Consider the following 19,742-nt stretch of genomic DNA (forward strand, 5'->3'; position numbering starts at 1 on the left):
ATTTGGGGCGTTCTGCCCGCCTGTAGCATTTTCTGCTAGGAGAGCCGTTTCAGATGTTCACTTATGAACTAAAATCGCGTGGCGGCTTTCTGCAGCACGGTATTGTTCGATCAACTTCGACTATGGCTTGCAACGCAAAATCCGTGGCCAGCTACGAGTATAGAACTCACCATTGCGCCTTACCTCTTCGTGGCTTTTAGCGAAATCAGACCTCTGTTCAATCAACATAGTCTGGAGAAGATGACACGGACCATACAAGGGGCCAGGGCGCATTTGGCCCCCCGCAGGAGAAAATATAAGCGACAGGGGTGGTTGCAGACTACCCTTGGACGAAAAAAGAGAAATTAAACTCAACATTAATACAATTTAGAAATAAATCCTCCTACACAATGGAATGCCGGGCTTTTAGAAGGATCTACAACCCTACCCTACCTATCTTCCTTGACTAGAGTGGGTTAGACAAGTGATTTGTTCCTAAACCTTGCTACGCTCCATAAGCATGTCAAATAAACGTTAGTGAATAGAATTGTTATAAATACTGGTCCTTCCGCCCCTATTTCGTCTCTATCGCTTTCCTTATCGCCTTTCATATTGTCTTTTCTGATCCATTATGGCGCAAGTATTCAGAGCGACTATTTTGTGTATACTTGCTCTCTTTGTCCATGCAAATCCAACGGCAGATTTTGACTGTCTGGCGGCTGAGACAAGCTTCAATTTTATTCCTGAGGGGAAACCAGCATCTTGTTATAGTAACCCTGACTTCACACCAGAAGAGTTCCAATTCCGCCTTGATCGATCTGTTCAAAATGCGTATGAGATGGCGTACAGCGCGAGTACGGCCCTTGAACTTCTCCAACAACCTTATATTAGATATGACCGCGACAATCTCATATTTGCCCGGGCCGCGCGCGCTTTGTGGGGGTTTACATTCACACACGACGATCAATGGATCAGAATCCCTGATAGTTCAAGGAGAAAACTCGGGAAGCCTATTGGTGGGACTAACCCTAGGTTCTTCTATGGCTAATACGAGAGTACTAATTTTCCGCGATAGGGATCTATCGAAAAATCATGGATATGTTGCTCGCTTCAAATCCCTGGACATGGCTCGCTTGCGGCGACGATGACTTTCTCTGGGGCACTTCATTCTCTAAGGCTAAAATATCCAGTCCTCCCGGAAGCCCTTTGACCAAAGTGAACAATCCCATTAGATGGCAGGGCTTTGACCCGAGTGAGCATCCTGTGACTCGAACACTTAGGAAAAAAAGACTAAGTGATATATCCTATATAGATGAGTTTGGCGGTTATACAGGCGCCTACTGTCACCCTGGCGATACTTCAATTTATGACCCGCTGATTATTCCGAGAAAGTCAAAATCTGGGTCATCTCTGTGCAGTGGGGCTGGCAGCAGTGCCGTATCCACCCCGTCCGGTAGCCGTCATCCGGCGATCGTTTTATGTCGTTCTTTCTGGGCCTCAATGGTCACTCTGGGGAGTGCGAGGAGCATCACCTTCGAGCGAGCACATCAAGGCCGGCCACTTGATCAATTAAAGATCCCGGGAAGCTATCTCTTATCACAGCTTGCTATTATTGCCGGAACATCAGAGGAACCTAGTATGCGACCCGCAACCCCATCTCCTATGCTCTTACATTCGCACTACTAGAGAGAACCTTGTTAACCTGAAATATTGCATAGTTACTGAGGCTGCATTGGGGTGGAATGGAGCCGTTAGCTGGGCACGACGCACTAGATATTACACCAACACCGAAAACTATCGTCTTTTTGGCCTGGTGACAAGCCTGCTACCTGGGGATTGGAGTAATGGGAGACTGAGTTCTTGAGAAATATATATATATCGGCAAGCACACTGGATGTTATTGTCTAAGTGAAGCGAGGATGGGGTTGAACGGGATCAGAGGAGTTGTCAAAAAAGCCTGGTAGTTCGGCATTAACATTCTAAACTCATGATGTTAGCCCTAAGAGCATAGTTTATCTAGTGGAAAGGCGGCCGTTTCTGGCCTCAGAAGCGGTCATTTTCGGCGCCAATTTCACGGGTCCCCACATGCTAGTGGTAAAATATCAGCCAAGACAAATAGTTACGCGCTGAGCATTTTATTAAGCGTGGTTCCTCGCACTGCCCGCCTGAGTCATATTTGTTGCAACTTACACCACTTCAACCTCCACCCGCGAACGATCCTAAAATGCCCCCCACAATCGCGCAGATCCTCGCACCTTACGAGGACAAACCGGAGCTCGTGGAGCGTATAGCCTCACGAACGGTACACCCTCCCATTACCATAGCTGAGCCCAATCCAGAATGGTCGCAACGGTTCGAAGAAGTCAAAGAGCGAATTCAAAAAGCCCTGGGGGCCTTGATCTTGGACATCGCTCATTCCGGCTCTACCAGTGTTCCTGGCCTACCAGCTAAAGATATAATTGATGTTGATCTGACACTGAAAGACGCCATCGATGAAGCATCTTACGTGAAGCCTCTGGAAGAGGCAGGGTTTCGGTTCCTCTTGCGCGAGCCGCACTGGCACCAGCACCGGTTCTTTGTAGCGGATTGGCCCAAAGCCTACCACGTCAATCTCCACGTGTGGGGTCCCGACTCGCCCGAGGTTGTCCGGCATCGTATCTTTCGTGACTGGTTAATCAAAACGCCAGCAGATCTAGAACTGTATGCCAAAGTGAAGCGCGAAGCGGCTGAGCAGACGGTTATAGCTGGAGATTCGATGATGGAGTATACCCAACGGAAAGACAAAACGATCCATGAGATCCTAGGAAGAGCATTCCGTGATTTGGGCTATATTGAATGAGACACTTGGGAGGTGATTTGATTGATTGATTGTCTGTCGATCTGGAGATGGCATTTCACCACTAAGGATAGGCTGATTCTGCGACTACAAGTCGCCCTCAACAGTGATCTCCTAGATAGTTCTTCAACCAACTCACTCAATTGGTTCCATCAGTACTAGTGCATGCGGTTATCCTGTGATCCGACACTGTCTTCCATGCTCTCCATCCACATCCACCTCGTACACAAAACCTGTTCTAACGCTAGAACCCGTCAGAACAGGGACGATGTCTGTTGACTCGTATTGCAACGGTAATGATCTTCGACCCTCCTTTGAGCTGGAAGCCTCGGACCAGGATTCGCAATATGCTCCCATTACAGGGTACTTCGGTTGCACACCCGAGCCACGATGAGGGCTTAGTCCTTCCCCAGCTATTTATGACACCCCGAACAGTCGCGCAGAGTTATCCCGACGCTACGAGGGAAATCCCAGACTACTCCAGCTCTCTGAGTGGAGCGAGGAAATGCAAAACGATGAGATTCCGACAAGCTGCATCCACTATACGATCGAGTGGAAGGTTATGCTGAATAGGAAGGTCATCTCACGTGACACAGAAGAGGATGTAGCCCTAACAACAGGCTAATTTAATTTCGGCTCTTCCCCTGTTAATCCTTGTGGGACTGCCTCGTATTCATTGGTAACTAAAAATGAGTCATTTGTATAGTACAGTGTTGCGAAAGTTTGAAACGACCTCAAGTACCACGCTAATTATTCTGCCCCCAACTAGTTTCACCAACCAGAATCAGGCATAAGTAGGACGGGACATCCTCAATGAGGAGGCGGTAAAAGTACATCGAAGGGTTTCAAAATTCCTCAAAACTCTGTACCGTAATAGCCGTAGAAACTGATGGAAGCTTTCATGCAACCAAACTAAACAAAGGTCTCCGACAATTCAAGCAATCGGGCAAGACCCTTCTTCCACCCCCTTATCTCTTGGTCTCCTGCAGTTCCACTAGCATATCAACCATTCAACGTTCCTCTGGATCCGATTTTGGGTTCATTGACAACTAATCTGTTTTATCCCCATAACCCCAAAAAATGATATGATGCCGTCGTTACTTGGCCTTCCCCTCGAGGTCCTTATGCAAATCGTACAACAAACGATCCCCGCGGAGTTTGAAGCCACTGCCCTCTCTTGCAAAGCTCTGTTTGCTGCCAGCACCCCTTTCCGAGCGCAGTACGCCACTCGACGGAAACGATATCGAAACTTTACATTTTCGCGAAAAGCTGAAGAGTTTTTAGACTGTGCAGACGAATCCGACTCGGACGAATACTGAGATGAGATTACCCAAGAAACAGGCACCCGGATCCTGACCACGCGGGAGCTATTGGAACAGATCGCACTGGATCATTCCATAGCGCAATACATACAGTCCATCGACCTAACGGGGCATAGAGATGAAGAGCAAGATGAAGAAGTGCTGAACTCCCTAGAAGCTGAGGTTCCTGCGGCTCTAAGGAACTTAGTGCTTACCTCACCCTTTATCGAACACTTTGGGGGAGACCCCGACGATTGGATTCAAGGGATCCAACAGTCCGGCATCTATGCAGACGTTTTTCTCTTAACCTTGCTATCGCAAGTGCGAAGGGTGACCTTATACCCACGCTGGGATGAACTAGATCCTTGTCAAACGCACTACGTTTTGAGTAACAAACACCTATGGCCGGTACTCAAGCAGATTACGTACCAGGCTAAACACTCTGAGGAGTTTCCTGGGGCGCCGTTGTCTATGCTCTCTACCATAGAGTCATCCCGTGACTTTAGTTCTGATGAGAAGTCCCCATTGACACCATTTGTACCATTCCTCGCGATTAATTCTATATCCGAAGTCTCCCTGGTCAGCTGCGTCTTCTATGATGATGGGTACACAGGAATGGCATTTGACCCGTTGGTGGAATGCTATAGCACAAACTTGCGGACGTTAAATGTGGATGCGTCTGTTGCTGGCCCAAAGGAGCTATCACAGCTCCTATCACGAATTCCAAACTTAGAGATCTTCAGGTTTTCTCACCAGACTAAGCATCATGGCTGTGGCTATCTCTATAACTTTGGTGCATTCTTGGATACTGTGCAGAATATCTGCGGAAAGACACTCAAGGAATTGTCGGTGAGGCTTATCATTTTGGAGTCAGGGGGAAGCAAAGGAGCCACACTAGTGGATATGACTCGTTTTCAGAAATTGGCTGTGCTTGGAATTAATATCGAGATGCTGTGCGGTCCCCCATATGATTCGTCGATGAGGGATTTGGACGCAGAAGAGATTGAGTCGGTTGGTAGTCCAGCCTGGCCCAAACTGATTAATATGTTGCCAGTGTCTATTGAAAAGGTCAACTTATATCTCGACACATTTGAGGATGATTATCTGAAGTGCATCTCTCATTTAGTTGAGGATCTTCCAGAGGCTCGGGTCACGAAGCTGCCTTGTTTGGATAAGTTGAGCCTTTTTGTGCATTCGACGATTCCGGACAAGGCACTCGAAGTTTTAAATGCTGCGAAGAGAAGTGGTTTTTCCATTTTGAAGGATAGAACATCCAAACCTCTTCTATAAATTTCCTTATAGCCGTTTCGTGTTAAATCCAGCATTCTATAGATTATGATCGTCCTTCGAGTTAGAATTCGGGAATTAATTCGTGAGTGTGGAGTTCAAACTGATTTCGAGGATGACTATAAAAATATTGTTATCTCTTCCATGTATAGGCTGGGCTTTTCAAGTAAACGATCACACAAGGCTTCTAGCTTCGGAGGGGTTATGCTTCGTCGTCGGCCGACGCGTGTTGGAGGTACTCTGACATTTCCGAACCGACGAAGGTTGTTGCTGATCTTAATGATTGAACGCTTACTACATTCAGCAGCTTTAGCCATTTACGAGGTACTCAGTGATTTACTCGATATCATATCTTGGATCATTTCAAGCTTCGAGTGAAGGAGTCTTGGTGCCTTGTTGCGAAGAGAAATCTGGACGTTGATGGATGAAAGGTGGGCAGGGAGGGGTGGGAGGCCGCAGAAGGGGAATGGGTGAGAGATCACCCATCTGTACAGTACACGTGCGAATTATTTCCTGAACCGTGCTCAAACTGCACCCGAGCCTGAGAGGTGCGTCATGATCGGTGAGTCATGGCGACGACGGGGCCGTAATCGATCCGCGGACATATTTATTGACCACAATACCAAGTGAATTGATGTTATCACCTTTGCTTTTCGCTATCTTCGAATGAAGACATCTTGCGAGCTACTTCCTTCGGCTATTGTTCGTATCAGGATCTATTGAGCACCAGGAGGTACCATCCCTGTTCTTTGACACTGCTTCCACCAGCCATAGCTCATCACAATGCACTCATTGATTATACAGAATTTGATTTGAAGTATCCAGATGGCTGTCGACGATGACTCTTTCCGAACTGAGCTCCGGAATACCAAGGTGCTTGAGGGGCCGTTTCCGGACCTAGACTTCGACACGTTTCCGGAAACTCCTCACGAGTCTTTCAAGCTGTGGTTCCACGAAGCAATCGCAGCTGGAGTCAGAGAGCCACATGCCATGACCCTTTCCACGACTGATGATCAAGGTCACCCAGATGCCCGAGTTCTTATTCTTAAAAATGTCGACGCTCGTGGCTGGCATTTCGCTGTGAAATCTGACAGCCCCAAGGGGAAACAATTGGCAGGTAATGGACATGCTGCTTTAACCTTTTACTGGCCTCAGCTTGCCCGACAGATTCGTCTGAGAGGAAGAGCCGTCGAAGCTCCTGCAACAGAGAGTGCTCTTGACTATAAAGCTCGGCCTATTGAATCAAGGATTTGCGCAGTAGCCTCGGACCAAAGTGGAGTCCTTCTCGACCGTGATGCGCTGACCCAGAATCTTGCCGACACCGAGTTGAAGATGTCGAAAGATCCAATGTCAGGCGTGGAGAAATGGCGAGTCTATATTGTTGTAGCTGATACGGTCGAATTCTGGCAGGGAGAGGCTAATCGCCTGCACAAACGGCTCCAGTATGTGCACAACAAGGGCGAAGATAAATGGCAGAAACACTTTCTCTGGCCTTGAAGCTAGTTGCGTCTGTTTGACAGTGGAAGTTGTTCTTGCAGGCAATCACAATGGTGGTAGCGGTCTATACTCACTCGTAGCGTAAAATTCCCGATATCCCAATGCCCCCACCCTGAAAGTCATGAATTCCCATCAAAGCAGGACCGAGGATCCACATGTCCATTCCAATTTGTTAGCAACTAAGTTTGTCAGCGTCAATCTCACCTTATCTAATAATTTCGCCCCGAACTCTTCTCTAACTCACTTATACGAGCCTCAATTAAATGTCCATTCCTAATCTTCTATGAATGAGAAATTATGGTCTTCCATCAAAAAGAATTCACCAACCCGCCTCGTCCACCCCCAATAGGAACACCGTTGTCGTCGCCCATCGCAAAACCTTGGTACTCCGTGGGCCCCGGAATATGGGCACTGATGCTAAACGGTTCAGACGAGCATAATTCCGCACTACAGTGGTGGGAACCGCACACCACTACAGATCCCAACCAAATAATCACGCATACCTTCACCGAGGAAGTGTGTTTTCTCCAGGGTGGACTAGAGGATCTAAGACTAGGCCAGTCGTGGGGTGTGGGTGCGTATGCATATCGCAAGCCTGGAATGGAGCACGGGCCTTACCGGGCATCGGCAGAGGGGTGTTTAATGTTTGTGAAGGTTATACCTCCTCAGACTGAGTGAGATTGATCTGAGGATTTAAGGGGAGAGGAGGCAATTGTGGTGTGGTTTTGAGCGTGCAAGGGAGTGAAATAGGAAAGACTAGAGTCGTGGTGGTTTTATGCCCCTTGGGGTTTGTCTATATACACCGTAGCTCAAATGCATCGAGCGAGTCAAACCCAAGAAAGAAGTACAATGAATATATTCCAGATGCACGTGGAATAATTTAATGAGCGCTAAACTACATTTCGGGTCCATTGTCTGGAAATTTAACTCAGGAGAGTGTGGAGATGTAACGGATTTCATATTATTAGTGGATTTGTTTTCCTTGTTCTCCATTATTAGCTGTTGCTGTAGAGCTATTTACATTCATCCATTTTTGGATATCGTCATATTCATCACATCGTAAGTCGTAAATATCGGTTGAAAGAAGGAGAATTGGTGGATGTCGAGTCGAGGGTGAGGAAGTTGGTGCAGGGAATATTAAAAGCTGAGGTGATCCGGCTTAACCGACAAGAGGAGTAACGGTGATGCATGTGCCGCCTCCGGACGGCCAGAGGTGCTTCGAGGTGATCTCAGTGATTTCGATGCAGGGGCTCTTATCCAATAGTCCACTCTCGGGAGAGTGTTCTGGAGCTGGAGGTAGTGGTGTTGAGGGAAGAAGCGGAGCAGCGTCGATCTCCATATTGGAGGGATTCTGGTCCTTAAAGTCGACGGCGACAAAGTCGTCCTTTGAATCGTTGTGCTCTTCCGGCTCGTCTTCTTCGTCGGTGTCTTCAAATTCGAAGGAGCTTATCTTCGAGCTCATGTCTTTCTCGGTCCACTCGACCGAGCCACAGTGCAGGCGGAAGTGCGCCACGCAGCGGCGCAGGTCCGGGTCCGGAGCGGTGGCTTCCCGGGCCAATTTCTCCTTGGAGATGACGGTGAGTTTGTATGGGAGGGCGTTGCGGTTGGCTATCGGGGGCCAGCGCTTGTTGGCATTTTTCATGACTGGGACCGCACGAGCCGGCGAGGGCGAGGCGGGAGCCGTGTGGACGCTGATTGTGACGGTCATGGTTGTTATAGATGGATTGTTTGAGACAATTCAGTGGTCCGAGGGGGGGGGTGATAAATATTTCAGAGACACTATAGGGGTGTGGCAGACATTTTCTGAGCAGGGTAAAAGAGGGGTCTCGCAGCGAACAGGCCCAGGCGAGTCTTATACTCGGTAATGGGCTTCGATCGGCAAGCCTAGCAACTATGGGGAACCTGGCCCGTGCACACGCACAGAGTCTGCCGGTTCACCCGGTCACGGCCAGTTCTAGACCAAACGATGGCATTGTGAGCTGGCCGCCATCCATGATTCATTCACCGGTTTAACTCGTGTCATGATGAAATATTGGACCGAGGATGTTAGTGTCGCTCTCTATCGGTCTCTCCATCTCACCTTTTGGATCTCCCCCAAAAGGTGAATCATTGTTGCCACCCTTTGTGTGTGCCCGGCTGACGCATCGTCGGGGCGACGGGGCCAGAGTGGAGGGCCCCATTTTTTTGATCAGTTGATGCTTCGAAAATTTTTCAGTGGAGACATGGTGCGTGTAGCTTATCTTGATGCCACTGGAAATAGAAACGGTGCCAGGGTGTACTTCTCCGGATTACCCGATTTGGCAACCCGACCATCATCGTGAGCTTCAAACTGCCGAAACACGTCGAAAACGACCACACACAATGCTGAGCGCGACTTTAGGGTCGCATCTGATAATCAGAACATCTGACCAACACGCAAGCTGTCTACTATCATCAAAAATAGCCATCTCAGTATGTACTAACACGCCAGCATCACGCCGTGTTCGGAGATGAACGCGTGACTCAGCGAGCCCTAGCATTCCAGCCCGAGGCTCTATCCGTGCTGCTCACCGTACAGTGGCACCGCAAAAGTCTGCGACCACCAGTAGTACCATTCTTTACCGCCTCCTTATTGAGGACATACCGTCAACTAATTACGACTTATGAGTGGTGCGGCCACTATTTGCTGGCAGAATGATTAGATGATACTTCGGGCGGTCTCCGACTTTCGCGGTGCCACTGTATACTCCACGATCGAGCACATATAGAAAAATTGGTTCCGCACTATACTGTTTGTTTTTCTTAAATATAAGACTAGGTACCAAATTATGGCTTAAGCCAAATTCGATTCCAGTATCGACAGTAAAGTAGATAATCAAAGATGATGGCCAGTCCTTTCGACCGCTCTCTGATAAGCACCTCGTTTTTCGACGTTCTCAAGCCATTTGTTAATTCTCGGCCATGATTTTCCTTCCAAGCCTAAGTTACTGGCGATTATGAATTGGCAGGAGAATGCCAACATCGTATCAGCTGCTGTCACATCATTACCCAAGAGAAACGGCCCGCCAGTGTTAGCAAGTTCAGATTCAAGCCAGTCGAAATCTTTCTGAACAGGAACCGCGAGTTTCGATTCGATTTCATCCAGCCCTTTTTTCATGACCGAGTCTGGACAGGCAGGGCGAAGAGCCCAGATGGCCAGACCGTGCACGAGGAATGTTCCCTCGGCAGCCCACATGTATTCCCTCACTTTGCTCCTCTTGGCTGGATCAAGGGGCATCAATCGATGCTGAGTGTCATACTTTTCAACAAGGTACCTTCATACTTTATATTAGCAATGTATGGCATAGGTCGGTCAGATAGAAATATGTACTCGGTAATTGCTCCAGATTCACCAACCACCAGATTCCCGTCTTTAATGGCTGGTGATTTTCCTAGCGATGTCGGTACACCTAAGGAGGCTGGAACTGAAAGATCGGGGTTGCGATCCGCGGACTTCAAGTCGTATTCGACATTCAATTCCTCAAGTAACCAAGCAATACGAAATGCTCGGGAAGTTTGTAGAAAATAAAAGGTAAGCATCTTGTTCAAGACTGAATTGAGGTGCAGATATGATATAATTGAAGATCTTGGACGATTCTCGCAGCCGGCAAGGTGCGATATAGTCGGTATTCATTGCGCATGTCGTCACCTAAATAGCATTCGATTAGCGACGATATTTGTAGATTAAGTCAGAATTGGCAACTTATGTGAGGCTGAAGGAGATTACGGAAGACTTTACTTACATATTACTTCATCTTACCTCTCGTGGTTAACTATCAACTCCATTCCCCCTTACATTAGCTTAGATAATCTATGACACATCCGATAACTAACAAGCATCGGTTGTTGATCTACATTATTTTAATTATAAATGAGTGGCATTGCTTTAAATTTCATCTTTCCATTCATGGCAGCGCCACAGCAGAAATAAAAGCAAAGGGACATACTTTACCAATCGTAGGTTCACTATTGATTTATATTCATCTATCACAAATTTTCTTACATTTAAATCTCTAATAGATTATGTTTACTCCTAATCTCAGCACCGAAAATATTAGCGAAGCAAATACAGACCATTTTCCCCTTGACTTCACAATTACTGCATCGCCATCAACCGATATCTGGTCAAAGCCACCTTCTACAAACCGTTTCAATGCTCCGATATTGTATCAGACTATTAGATGGGAGGCTTTCAAATCGGTTCGTGTTACAATCAAAGCCGATTGGGCCACATGCTATGAGCAAGGGGGCCTCATAGTTATTCTTCACAGCGGTGAGAATAGTAGCAATACAAAGTGGATTAAAGCAGGAATTGAGCTTCTGGATGATGGCTTGAAGATCGGAGTGGCTACGAAGAACGACTGGGTTGACTGGGGGTTATATCCAATCTCTGATGGAGAAACAACAGCAACCCTTGAGATGGCTAAAGGATCAGATGGAAGCATTTGGATATATATCCTCGAAAAGGACTGTCGTCATCTTATCAGAAAAACTACGTGGTTTTCACAGTATGTTGAAGGCTGTGAGTTCAGAATAGGAACGTACGCTGCAAAGCCAGCGAAGGAGGGCGGCGATCTCACTGTTCAATTCACAGACTTTGTGCTTGAGCACTGAAGCTTAAAAAAAAAGATATTTTTCAACAACTGAGCATATGTCACCAAGGTTGTGTGCGAAATACCATATAGGGAATACCAAATTTGCTTGAAATTGGTATCTTTTAGCACTACAATTATCAATAGCCGATTTTTAACGGAAGTTCCATATATATAGTTGCAAAACAGAAACACTGAGTCACCTGAATGTCATTTCGTTGGATACTGGATGATAACTCAGAAGGCCCAGTCCCTCCATGCGTCGATGGTCCTAGATCCCAAAGCCGACGCGGTGGAAGACACACAACTTCACATACCACAATGGCGAAGTGTACCATGGAGAGAGAGAGGGTTGAGAACAAAGTAATATCTCGAGATGCCTGAATGAAGGCCTTGATCATGAATATTACCGCATTAACAGTTCCATTGCGTTCTGTGCTGATTTGACAGCCCTACATCTTTCTATGATCGAGGAAGATGATAAACAGGAAACAGACAGCTAGAATCAGCCATCGTCCAAATTTGCTCTAAAATCCAATTCTCCAAGGAGTATTTCCAGATTCAATGTTCAGGTCTTGTAGTCACTCAACTTCACTGGGAGGCCAGCGCCAGCGACAAGTAGCTGCACTGTGCAACTCCCTTACGATCAAAAGCTGCCACAGAGCGTGAATCGCTCTCCGTTTCTCAAGTGCGGAGAGTGGACCAAGATCGACGGTCCTGGTATCGCTCTCGAGGTGCTTTGGGGATAGGGAAATATTATGAGTTCCGAATCCATGGTGTACGTTCTGCAATGCGAACATATTTCAATCTAGACTTCTCTAGAACGAAATAACTCTAATTCCCTGTTGCGATCGACCGTCTCATGCATAGCAGTGTGAGCCAGGTAGCGTATTGTTGCCGCTGCAGCCATAATGTCGCGAAGTATGGACATAGGCAGCTCACAAGGCAACTCATGGACGTAGTTTGAGCTGTTCTTGGAATAGTATTCATACGCAGCGCTCTACGGTAGTATCTATTATTCGAGATGCTGTGTCTTCTTCAGGAAGCAGAGAGGAGACCGCAGACGAAGAACGGCATAGATCGTGAAAGAGAGGCAAGATCCTCCAATTGCACAAGCACCATGCCTAGGACCGGCACTGATAAGACAGCGAAGAATTGTTGAGCCTTCCCGTGGCTCTTGTAAGGTGAAAAGAACTTATCCCCTTCAAAGCTAACGTGTTGACGCGCAGTAAGGCATTGGAGCCTGCCGACCTGAGGTGGTAACGCCTCATCGCCTCTGGTGAGTGCTAAATGAGAGATAGCTTCATCAATTTTCCTTATAGTGTCATCTACTTGTTTGCTGAGATATTTGTTTCGAGGAGGTCTCAAATGTCCCTTATCTGCTACATGTTACTACGATTGCTTAGTGGCGGCAAGAACATGTTTGAAAGCAGCTATTCTTCTGGTTCAATGTGGACTCGTTCGGCCCGTCCGCAGTCGCGCCCGAAACTGTTCGTGTCGATCGCAAACTGGGACAGCATTGATTGATAAAAGTTTATCATATAAAGTACCGAACCTTCAGACTATGGCAATTTTGGCGCCAGCGATGGGAGTATGTTGCCAGAGATACTGTACGTTGTAGACTTTCTATTACAAATTCCGGTGCTGATCGGCTTTGGAGATCGGATCCAACAAGAGACGATGAAATGAGTTTGCTTTTCTGATCATCGTGGCTACAATTCAGGTATTACCGCCAAATGGCCAGGCTGACAAGTGTCAATCTACCCTTCATTCACAAGGTCCCCCAAGATCTCCATACAAGCTACTGCAACAAGGCGAGTGACTCTCTCTGGGGTCTTCTTGTTCCATACCAATAAGGTCATCTGTTACGTTCAATCCATGCACATCGCTTACCGGTCCGTGGAGTCTGAAACATTCTTGGCTGTCACTAGTGCATGGACGCGCGGGGGCCTCATCATCCTGGCATATTGCCTATCTTGGTGATTGGCAGGTCAGATCGACCGGGATGCTCTGCATGATGAATGAGAGAGCGCATCGCCATTGGGTCCCTTCAATACGCGGGCGGAAGAACTCAATCCACTCCACAGCATTGCAACTTCAGAGAACCACATTGCCTCGATTCGATGTCTCAACTTTGTTACATTCGAGGGATGGAAATTCGCTTCGCTACGATTGAGTTATTCTACGTCCGAAATCATCCCGCAGTAACCGTCATGATCTGCGTGGTCTTCTGTAAATCCCCCATGGCGACCACGGAGAACCGTGCACACTCCCACTTACCTGGGCCCGAGATTGCCGTGATGGCGTTGTGGAAACTCAAGATCATTCGAGACTTCGTCAGCTTTCGTAGTCGTGGTGGTAGATCACATCTTCTGGCATTCTAGACGCAATTCCGTGCAACGCGTGGCCAGTACCGAACAAGATTGCTTGTCCGCTGGCCCATGATTCCTCCACGTTCACATGGTCTAACATTTCACCATCCTGCATCTTGTTCTGTCGAATTATGGCGCATGAGTCGCCCAGCAATTTAGACTGGACGTTGGGCGTGGCCAGGGCATGTGCTCCCTCATTCCAGGTTGCCTTTTCTTCAGAGGAGCTTAGCCTTGAATCCAAGCTTTTTCTGTAGACTCAACCTTGCAATCTCCATGCTTTTTTCGCCACTAGTGCAGTGGTGTTTAGTGTTGCCGTTGCATCCAACTAGGCAGCCTAATATCTCCTCAAAGAGAGTCAGTCGGAGATTCTCAAGAAATTAACTGACCAATAGGAGCGACTTTGTTACTGGTGAATCTAGTTTTCGGACGCACCGAGAATAGCGCTAAATGTTAGCATGAGCCGGCGTCTCCATTGCTTCATGAAGATCATCAGTAGTGTTTCGTATCAGCCAAGCTGTTGCTTCATATAGGACTGTACGTTATCATGCTCGAGTCTGGTTCTCCTGCATTGATAGATAACGTCCCCGTCAGATACGCATAGCGGGCCGAGCAGCATATATAGCGATCAGACCCAAGCCAGCCGATCCAAGCTAATCAAAGAATGATTAAATGCAAATACCTAAAAGTAGTACTGCAGTCACCTTGTGTAGCGGATTTCTATCTGTGCAACGGGGAAGAACCATCGTGGCAGAGCGTGTCAAGGGCAGCGAGCACTGCAGGCCGGCTGCTGTATGACCGGGGAGAGGCTACCGTTGACGCTTGGGGCAGTCGCGTCGTTTTTGTGCGACGGAGGACGGTCTTGCTCCGCTGCGTACAGCCGTTGGAGGGGCTGCCGAAGTCGATTCTCACCCAGATCGCATCATAAGTACCCAATACCGGCGGATGATTTGGAATTCACCGTTCAAGGGTCGAAAAACGCATGGGCCGCTTGTGATCGACTGCCTAGCGCCCGCTCAAGTGATCGCCCCGTGCCGTCAGTCTCGTCTGCTTTCGATTCAGTCATCTGCCCTCTCGCCAGACCAATCCGGTCATTCTCATAATACTCAGAAAGGTCTATCATCATGGATCATGCTTCCACATCCTCGGAGATCCAAAAGACGGATATCGGCCGCAACTCCGCCAGGACCAATGATCACGCACGAGGCGAGCCTTCCACGGCTAACTAGTACGGATTAGGGCCCGTAGTCTCATTCAGGCGGACAAGATGCGGCCTGAGCTCTGGGCTTGCAATCGGTTTGGCTCGTCCTTCACGGACCTTATTGCCCGCGCCCCTCATTTGCTAGTCGGGTTTGGTAAAGAAGAAAAAAGAGAGAAAAACAAGAAATCCCGGGTCCTTGGCGCCAAAGGAGCCCTAGACACTGATCACCAGGTCTTTCGGCCAACCCGGTCTAATCCGATTGCACATCGCCCCGCCGGGCGTTTGGGCTTGCTGAAGATAACTAACCCTAAGAGAGTAGATACTCGGTCTTGTCGGGCAATCTATCGTATACCGTACTGAGTATGTAGTTTTCAGGGTTTTAAGACAACTTAAGTTACACAACCCTGCTCACTACCTGGGGTTCCAAAGGCCTATCACACTTGCTAGTCCTCTGGTGCTGTGATGAAGGCGTGTGGTGTCTAGAAGGGGAAAGGCATCATGGACGGGGATTTGGCAAAATGCGGCTTTATAGTCGAGGATCGTCCTGCATTATTATGATCATTACTTTCCTCTAGTCTATGAACTACCTCGTGATCTGAGGGAATCTTCCAACGGTCTCCTGGGCGCCAGGGGATTTCAAATCAGGTTGTGTGACGGTTGCACGTCTTCACCTCTCATCTTTTCTCTCATTTCCCAGACCCTGTCTGCGTATTGGATGTGAGTCTATCATTTTCTTCTACTCGGGCAATCTCAGCCCTACTCATCCCTGCGCGCGAAGTTGCCCTGCTCTGTTCCGATCGGCTTCTCCGTGGAGTCTATCTGATTTGATCCCCACACGTTGCCCTTCGACCGGGGACCCTCGCATCGTACCATCGCCCAGTGCCATCGGGCTCCGGATTTGCCTGAAGGGATGTTTTAAAAAAGAACGGCGCAGAACACAGACTCAGCGGTCTTTTCCGTGCAGATTGACGCCTTGAACCCCCGATCGTCTACCCCCAACCAATCAGTTGTTTTTCTGTTTCGTGCCCCCTTGCAACCTTACCTTTTCCCCGTTCAGACTTTGCAAGTCTTATTATCGCGCATCCCAAGGCGCGCCCAGCCCCATCTCACACCCTCTCTCTCCCCCCCGGTGGCGGTGCCTGGCAGCCTCATTCCTCAGGCCATCAACCTTCACCGCCTCTCGTCCCTTTCCCCCTCTCAGCCCAAGTTCGATCCTGTCTAACCTAACCAACCTAAGCTGCCGACTCTCTTCGTCTTTCTCCCCGCTGATCCTCTCCCCCAAAAGGCACGGCTCCTGCATGCAAGCCCCAGCCGCTTCTTCAACTTCTCTCTTTTCGTCGCGTCCGCCTGACGCGCCTCTCCTCCGCCCACTCTTTTGAACTCTTGAACACCCCGTTATGTATGGCACGCCTCACTCCATGTCGACGATGAATGGGATGGGAGGCGATGTCGTCGATGGCTCCGGGACCATCGACCCGGCGGCCCTGAGCAATTCCGGTACGCTTACCCTTTGTCTTCTTTCTCTCTTGTCGTCTGTGCATTTTGTCTCCCGGGTCCGCTGCTACTCGGCATCTTGCGCGACCGATCACTTTTTTGCGATCGGTCAGCGCACGGCTCCTGCATTTCTATCTTTCACTAGCCTTCAGTCCCTTCCTAATCGCCAACCTTCAAACTGATGGCCCTCCTAGTCTCTGGTGTCATGCCAGCGCCGTCCCCTGCAGAAACAAGTCCCCGTGGTGTGAAAAGAAGTCGCTCTCCGGAGCACAGCGGGAATGGACAGGCAGAAGGAGATCAGGATGATGGTATGTGCGCACTAGGGGGGTTCTCCTTTGCGCCTTTTTGCGCCGTCGGAGAGCAGGCCTCTCGTTTTTCTTCATGCCCTTCAAATTACCACTTGCGCGCCCCTTAATCATTGATCGCGCCATGCATGTCCCCGGAGAAACATGCGCTAACTTATCCTTGCTTTCTAGAAGATCACAGTCGTCGCAAGCGCGGTCGTCCACCCAAGACCCCTCGAGCAGAATCCACCGACCAACAGCCATCCATAACAACGCCAGTTCAGACTCCTCGGATGCAGTCGCATCCTCTTCCCCGGCAGAATGCCACGTCGCCGGCTCTCGCGTCGCCTCCGGAGAAGACCACGCCAAACAAGACGCAAGTTAAAGCCCTTCCGACGGTGCGGGACCATACTTCCGACCAGCTGAATGAAGAGGGCGACGAATACATACCAAAGGAATTTGACGAGGCTGGAGAGACCAAGGCGGACGCCATGGGATACCCGCAAGGTGGCCGTGAATATAAGTGCCGCACGTTCTGCGTACCGAACCGCGGGACGAAGCTATTCATGCTTGCGACAGAATGCGCGAGGGTGTTGAATTATCGCGACTCGTATCTTTTGTTCAATAAGAACCGGTCCTTGCACAAGATCATCGCCTCTCAGATTGAAAAGGACGACCTTATTCGGCAGGATATCCTCCCTTACTCTTATCGATCTCGCCAAATCGCCATCGTGTCCGCCAGATCCATGTTTCGACAGTTTGGGAGTCGCGTGATTGTCAACGGTCGACGAGTTCGTGATGACTACTGGGAGAGCAAGGCACGGAAGCAGGGCTTCACAGAGGATGACCTGGCAGGAGAGAAACGTCCCGGAGCCACCAAAGCCCGTGATGGAGCTGCAGCGGAAACCGCCAGTTCCAACCTGTTGCCGACGCTACCCCATAACGATGTCATTTATAGCAGCGTGATTGAACCCCTGCCTCCAGGCCTGTCTCTCAACCCCAATTCGACCCTTTCGCTCTCTTCGCTTCCGATGATTCATCTGGCCTCCTCGGACGATCCCCGACTGCACGAGTATAACAGTGTATCACCTCCACGTCAAGAATTGACGGGCCAGCCCTATCAGGACCGCACCCAATCCAGTTCAGCGGCGGAGATTATCAATCAGGCTTCCCACACCGCCGACTTCAACAAAATCTTGAGTTCACAGCGCAACTACCGCCAGAAGGGTCTCGATGAGTTCTATACGACGCCACGGGAAGCACCCGTCCCAACATCCCAGGGACAGTCTGGCGTGGACCCAGGTATATCCGGATCGCAACAAATCCAACCCTCTCAGATGCCAGCAGGGATGACAACCCCTGTTCATGCGCAGAACGTGCACCCTCACCAAGCCTCGATGATGGCAGGACAAGCCAACTATGCTCAGCAAACCCATCAACAGGGTATGGGTCAGTCGCCGGTCCGAGGCATGCACCCGGGGATGCAACAGCACCTCATGCAGCAGCGATCCAATCCAACATTGGCGGCACAAGCTCCTTACGGATACGCACCCCAGCAGCAGCAGGTGTGGGGTCATCCGCCACCGCAACCAAACCAGATGCCTCAATATAGCCAGCATGGTCAGCAAATGCCTATAGCTCCGCAACAGGGTGCCTCACCCCTTCACCATGGCCAACAGCCTCATCACCCTTCTCAGTCGCCTCGCAACCAGCAACGGCCGTCAGTGCCACAAATGCCACAGCAATACCAGATGCATCACCCGCAAGCCGCGCAGGGACAACCGATGGGCAACATGGGCTTTCCCGGGGGCCAACAAGCGGGCTACAATCCCGCTATGGCACGAGCAATGTATCAAGCATCTCAAGGCCAGGGAGGGCAGCAGCAAGCCTTCATGGCCGGGAACCCGCAGCAGGCGAACTATGCGATGGGGATGGGGGGCGGGGGCATGCCTGCTGGGTGGCCCGCTGGGTCCGGAGGTCAGATGCAGCAGCAGCCTGGCCAACCTCAGCAGGGTCAGTCAGGAAGCCCGTTAGGTGGATGGTCAGGCTACTAGATCGCGGTCGGCGTTGTCTAGATTGGGCGTTTACAGACTTTGCAAGCATCATCTAAGATGCTACTGTCCCATCTTTGCTATCTGCTCTTTTTGTTTCTTCTTTACTTGCTTCTTTGTGTGTCTCTGTTCTCTTCTCTTCCAAACTGCATTGCTTCGTGTCCACCTGTGTTGATTGTCCTCGGTGTGAAGGGATCTTCGGTTAATGTTAATCTGGGCTAACCTTCCTATACCCTTTGCTGTTCCCTGATTGCGTTCCGGTCTTAACTGGTACCCTTTTTTGTTCTATTTTCTTCCGTGGCGTTGCTTCTTACTACTTGGAGTTGAAATGCTTCCCATTATCATCTGGACAGAGTGCTACAGGAACTACGACTTTGTACGCTGTTACTTGCTACTTTCTTGCCATATGGGTCGATAGATGGGATGGTCAGGGGCCGAGGGAAACTTCTCCATTTCCGCTGTCACTCTCGACTTTTGTTATGTTTGTTTATTATTACATCTCTTGTCTCCTTCGTACGGTGCTTTCTTGTCCTGTGTATTGCCGTTGGTCTTTTTTTTCCCCCGTATCCCTGAGAATCGGATACCCGGCTCTCTTTTTGACTTTCTTCTGTCTATAATTTATCTTTGTTCTGCAGAGCCTCTGGCTGAAACGCACAATATCCACCCCTTGTTGCCTATGCTTTTTCACCCCGGCTCTCCGACTGCGTGTGTGTGCTTCCAGGTAGCTTCAGATTGACGGTGATACCTTTTGCTCCATTTGATTCTGGGTATGATAACTATACCATATTTTTGTTTCAAGACGACGCGGATAGAAATAACTCGATATTTTATTC

At 49.1% G+C, this 19,742-nt stretch overlaps 8 protein-coding genes across 8 annotated transcripts; 5 read left to right on the top strand and 3 right to left on the bottom strand.

The window, feature by feature from the left end:
* Positions 1-2,203: 2,203 nt before the first annotated feature.
* Positions 2,204-2,818, top strand: N7510_004512 (GrpB family protein; the record flags this gene model as incomplete). Its single annotated transcript, XM_056976438.1, has 1 exon — positions 2,204-2,818. The coding sequence occupies one exon, from the start codon at positions 2,204-2,206 to the stop codon at positions 2,816-2,818; it is 615 nt and encodes a 204-aa protein (XP_056836394.1).
* A 1,082-nt stretch (positions 2,819-3,900) lies between these two features.
* On the top strand, positions 3,901-5,406 carry N7510_004513 (uncharacterized protein; the record flags this gene model as incomplete). Its single annotated transcript, XM_056976439.1, has 2 exons — positions 3,901-4,034; positions 4,254-5,406. 2 exons carry the CDS (start codon positions 3,901-3,903, stop codon positions 5,404-5,406), a joined length of 1,287 nt encoding a protein of 428 aa, XP_056836395.1.
* Positions 5,407-6,228: 822 nt separating this feature from the next.
* Positions 6,229-6,900, top strand: N7510_004514 (pyridoxine/pyridoxamine 5'-phosphate oxidase; the record flags this gene model as incomplete). Its single annotated transcript, XM_056976440.1, has 1 exon — positions 6,229-6,900. One exon carries the CDS (start codon positions 6,229-6,231, stop codon positions 6,898-6,900), a length of 672 nt encoding a protein of 223 aa, XP_056836396.1.
* Positions 6,901-7,197: 297 nt separating this feature from the next.
* Positions 7,198-7,578, top strand: N7510_004515 (uncharacterized protein; the record flags this gene model as incomplete). The annotated part of the gene is made up of 1 exon (XM_056976441.1): positions 7,198-7,578. One exon carries the CDS (start codon positions 7,198-7,200, stop codon positions 7,576-7,578), a length of 381 nt encoding a protein of 126 aa, XP_056836397.1.
* A 481-nt stretch (positions 7,579-8,059) lies between these two features.
* Positions 8,060-8,608, bottom strand: N7510_004516 (uncharacterized protein; the record flags this gene model as incomplete). The annotated part of the gene is made up of 1 exon (XM_056976442.1): positions 8,060-8,608. One exon carries the CDS (start codon positions 8,606-8,608, stop codon positions 8,060-8,062), a length of 549 nt encoding a protein of 182 aa, XP_056836398.1.
* A 3,940-nt stretch (positions 8,609-12,548) lies between these two features.
* Positions 12,549-13,030, bottom strand: N7510_004517 (uncharacterized protein; the record flags this gene model as incomplete). The annotated part of the gene is made up of 2 exons (XM_056976443.1): positions 12,549-12,796; positions 13,000-13,030. The coding sequence occupies 2 exons, from the start codon at positions 13,028-13,030 to the stop codon at positions 12,549-12,551; spliced, it is 279 nt and encodes a 92-aa protein (XP_056836399.1).
* Positions 13,031-13,847: 817 nt separating this feature from the next.
* N7510_004518 (uncharacterized protein) lies at positions 13,848-14,363 on the bottom strand (the record flags this gene model as incomplete). The annotated part of the gene is made up of 2 exons (XM_056976444.1): positions 13,848-14,095; positions 14,315-14,363. 2 exons carry the CDS (start codon positions 14,361-14,363, stop codon positions 13,848-13,850), a joined length of 297 nt encoding a protein of 98 aa, XP_056836400.1.
* A 2,114-nt stretch (positions 14,364-16,477) lies between these two features.
* N7510_004519 (putative nuclear localization protein) lies at positions 16,478-18,912 on the top strand (the record flags this gene model as incomplete). Its single annotated transcript, XM_056976445.1, has 3 exons — positions 16,478-16,577; positions 16,769-16,882; positions 17,051-18,912. 3 exons carry the CDS (start codon positions 16,478-16,480, stop codon positions 18,910-18,912), a joined length of 2,076 nt encoding a protein of 691 aa, XP_056836401.1.
* Between the last annotated feature and the right edge of the window lie 830 nt (positions 18,913-19,742).

Source organism: Penicillium lagena (genome assembly GCF_028827675.1).
Source record: "Penicillium lagena strain IBT 129212 chromosome Unknown utg000002l_segment0_segment0, whole genome shotgun sequence".
NCBI lineage: Eukaryota > Fungi > Ascomycota > Eurotiomycetes > Eurotiales > Aspergillaceae > Penicillium > Penicillium lagena.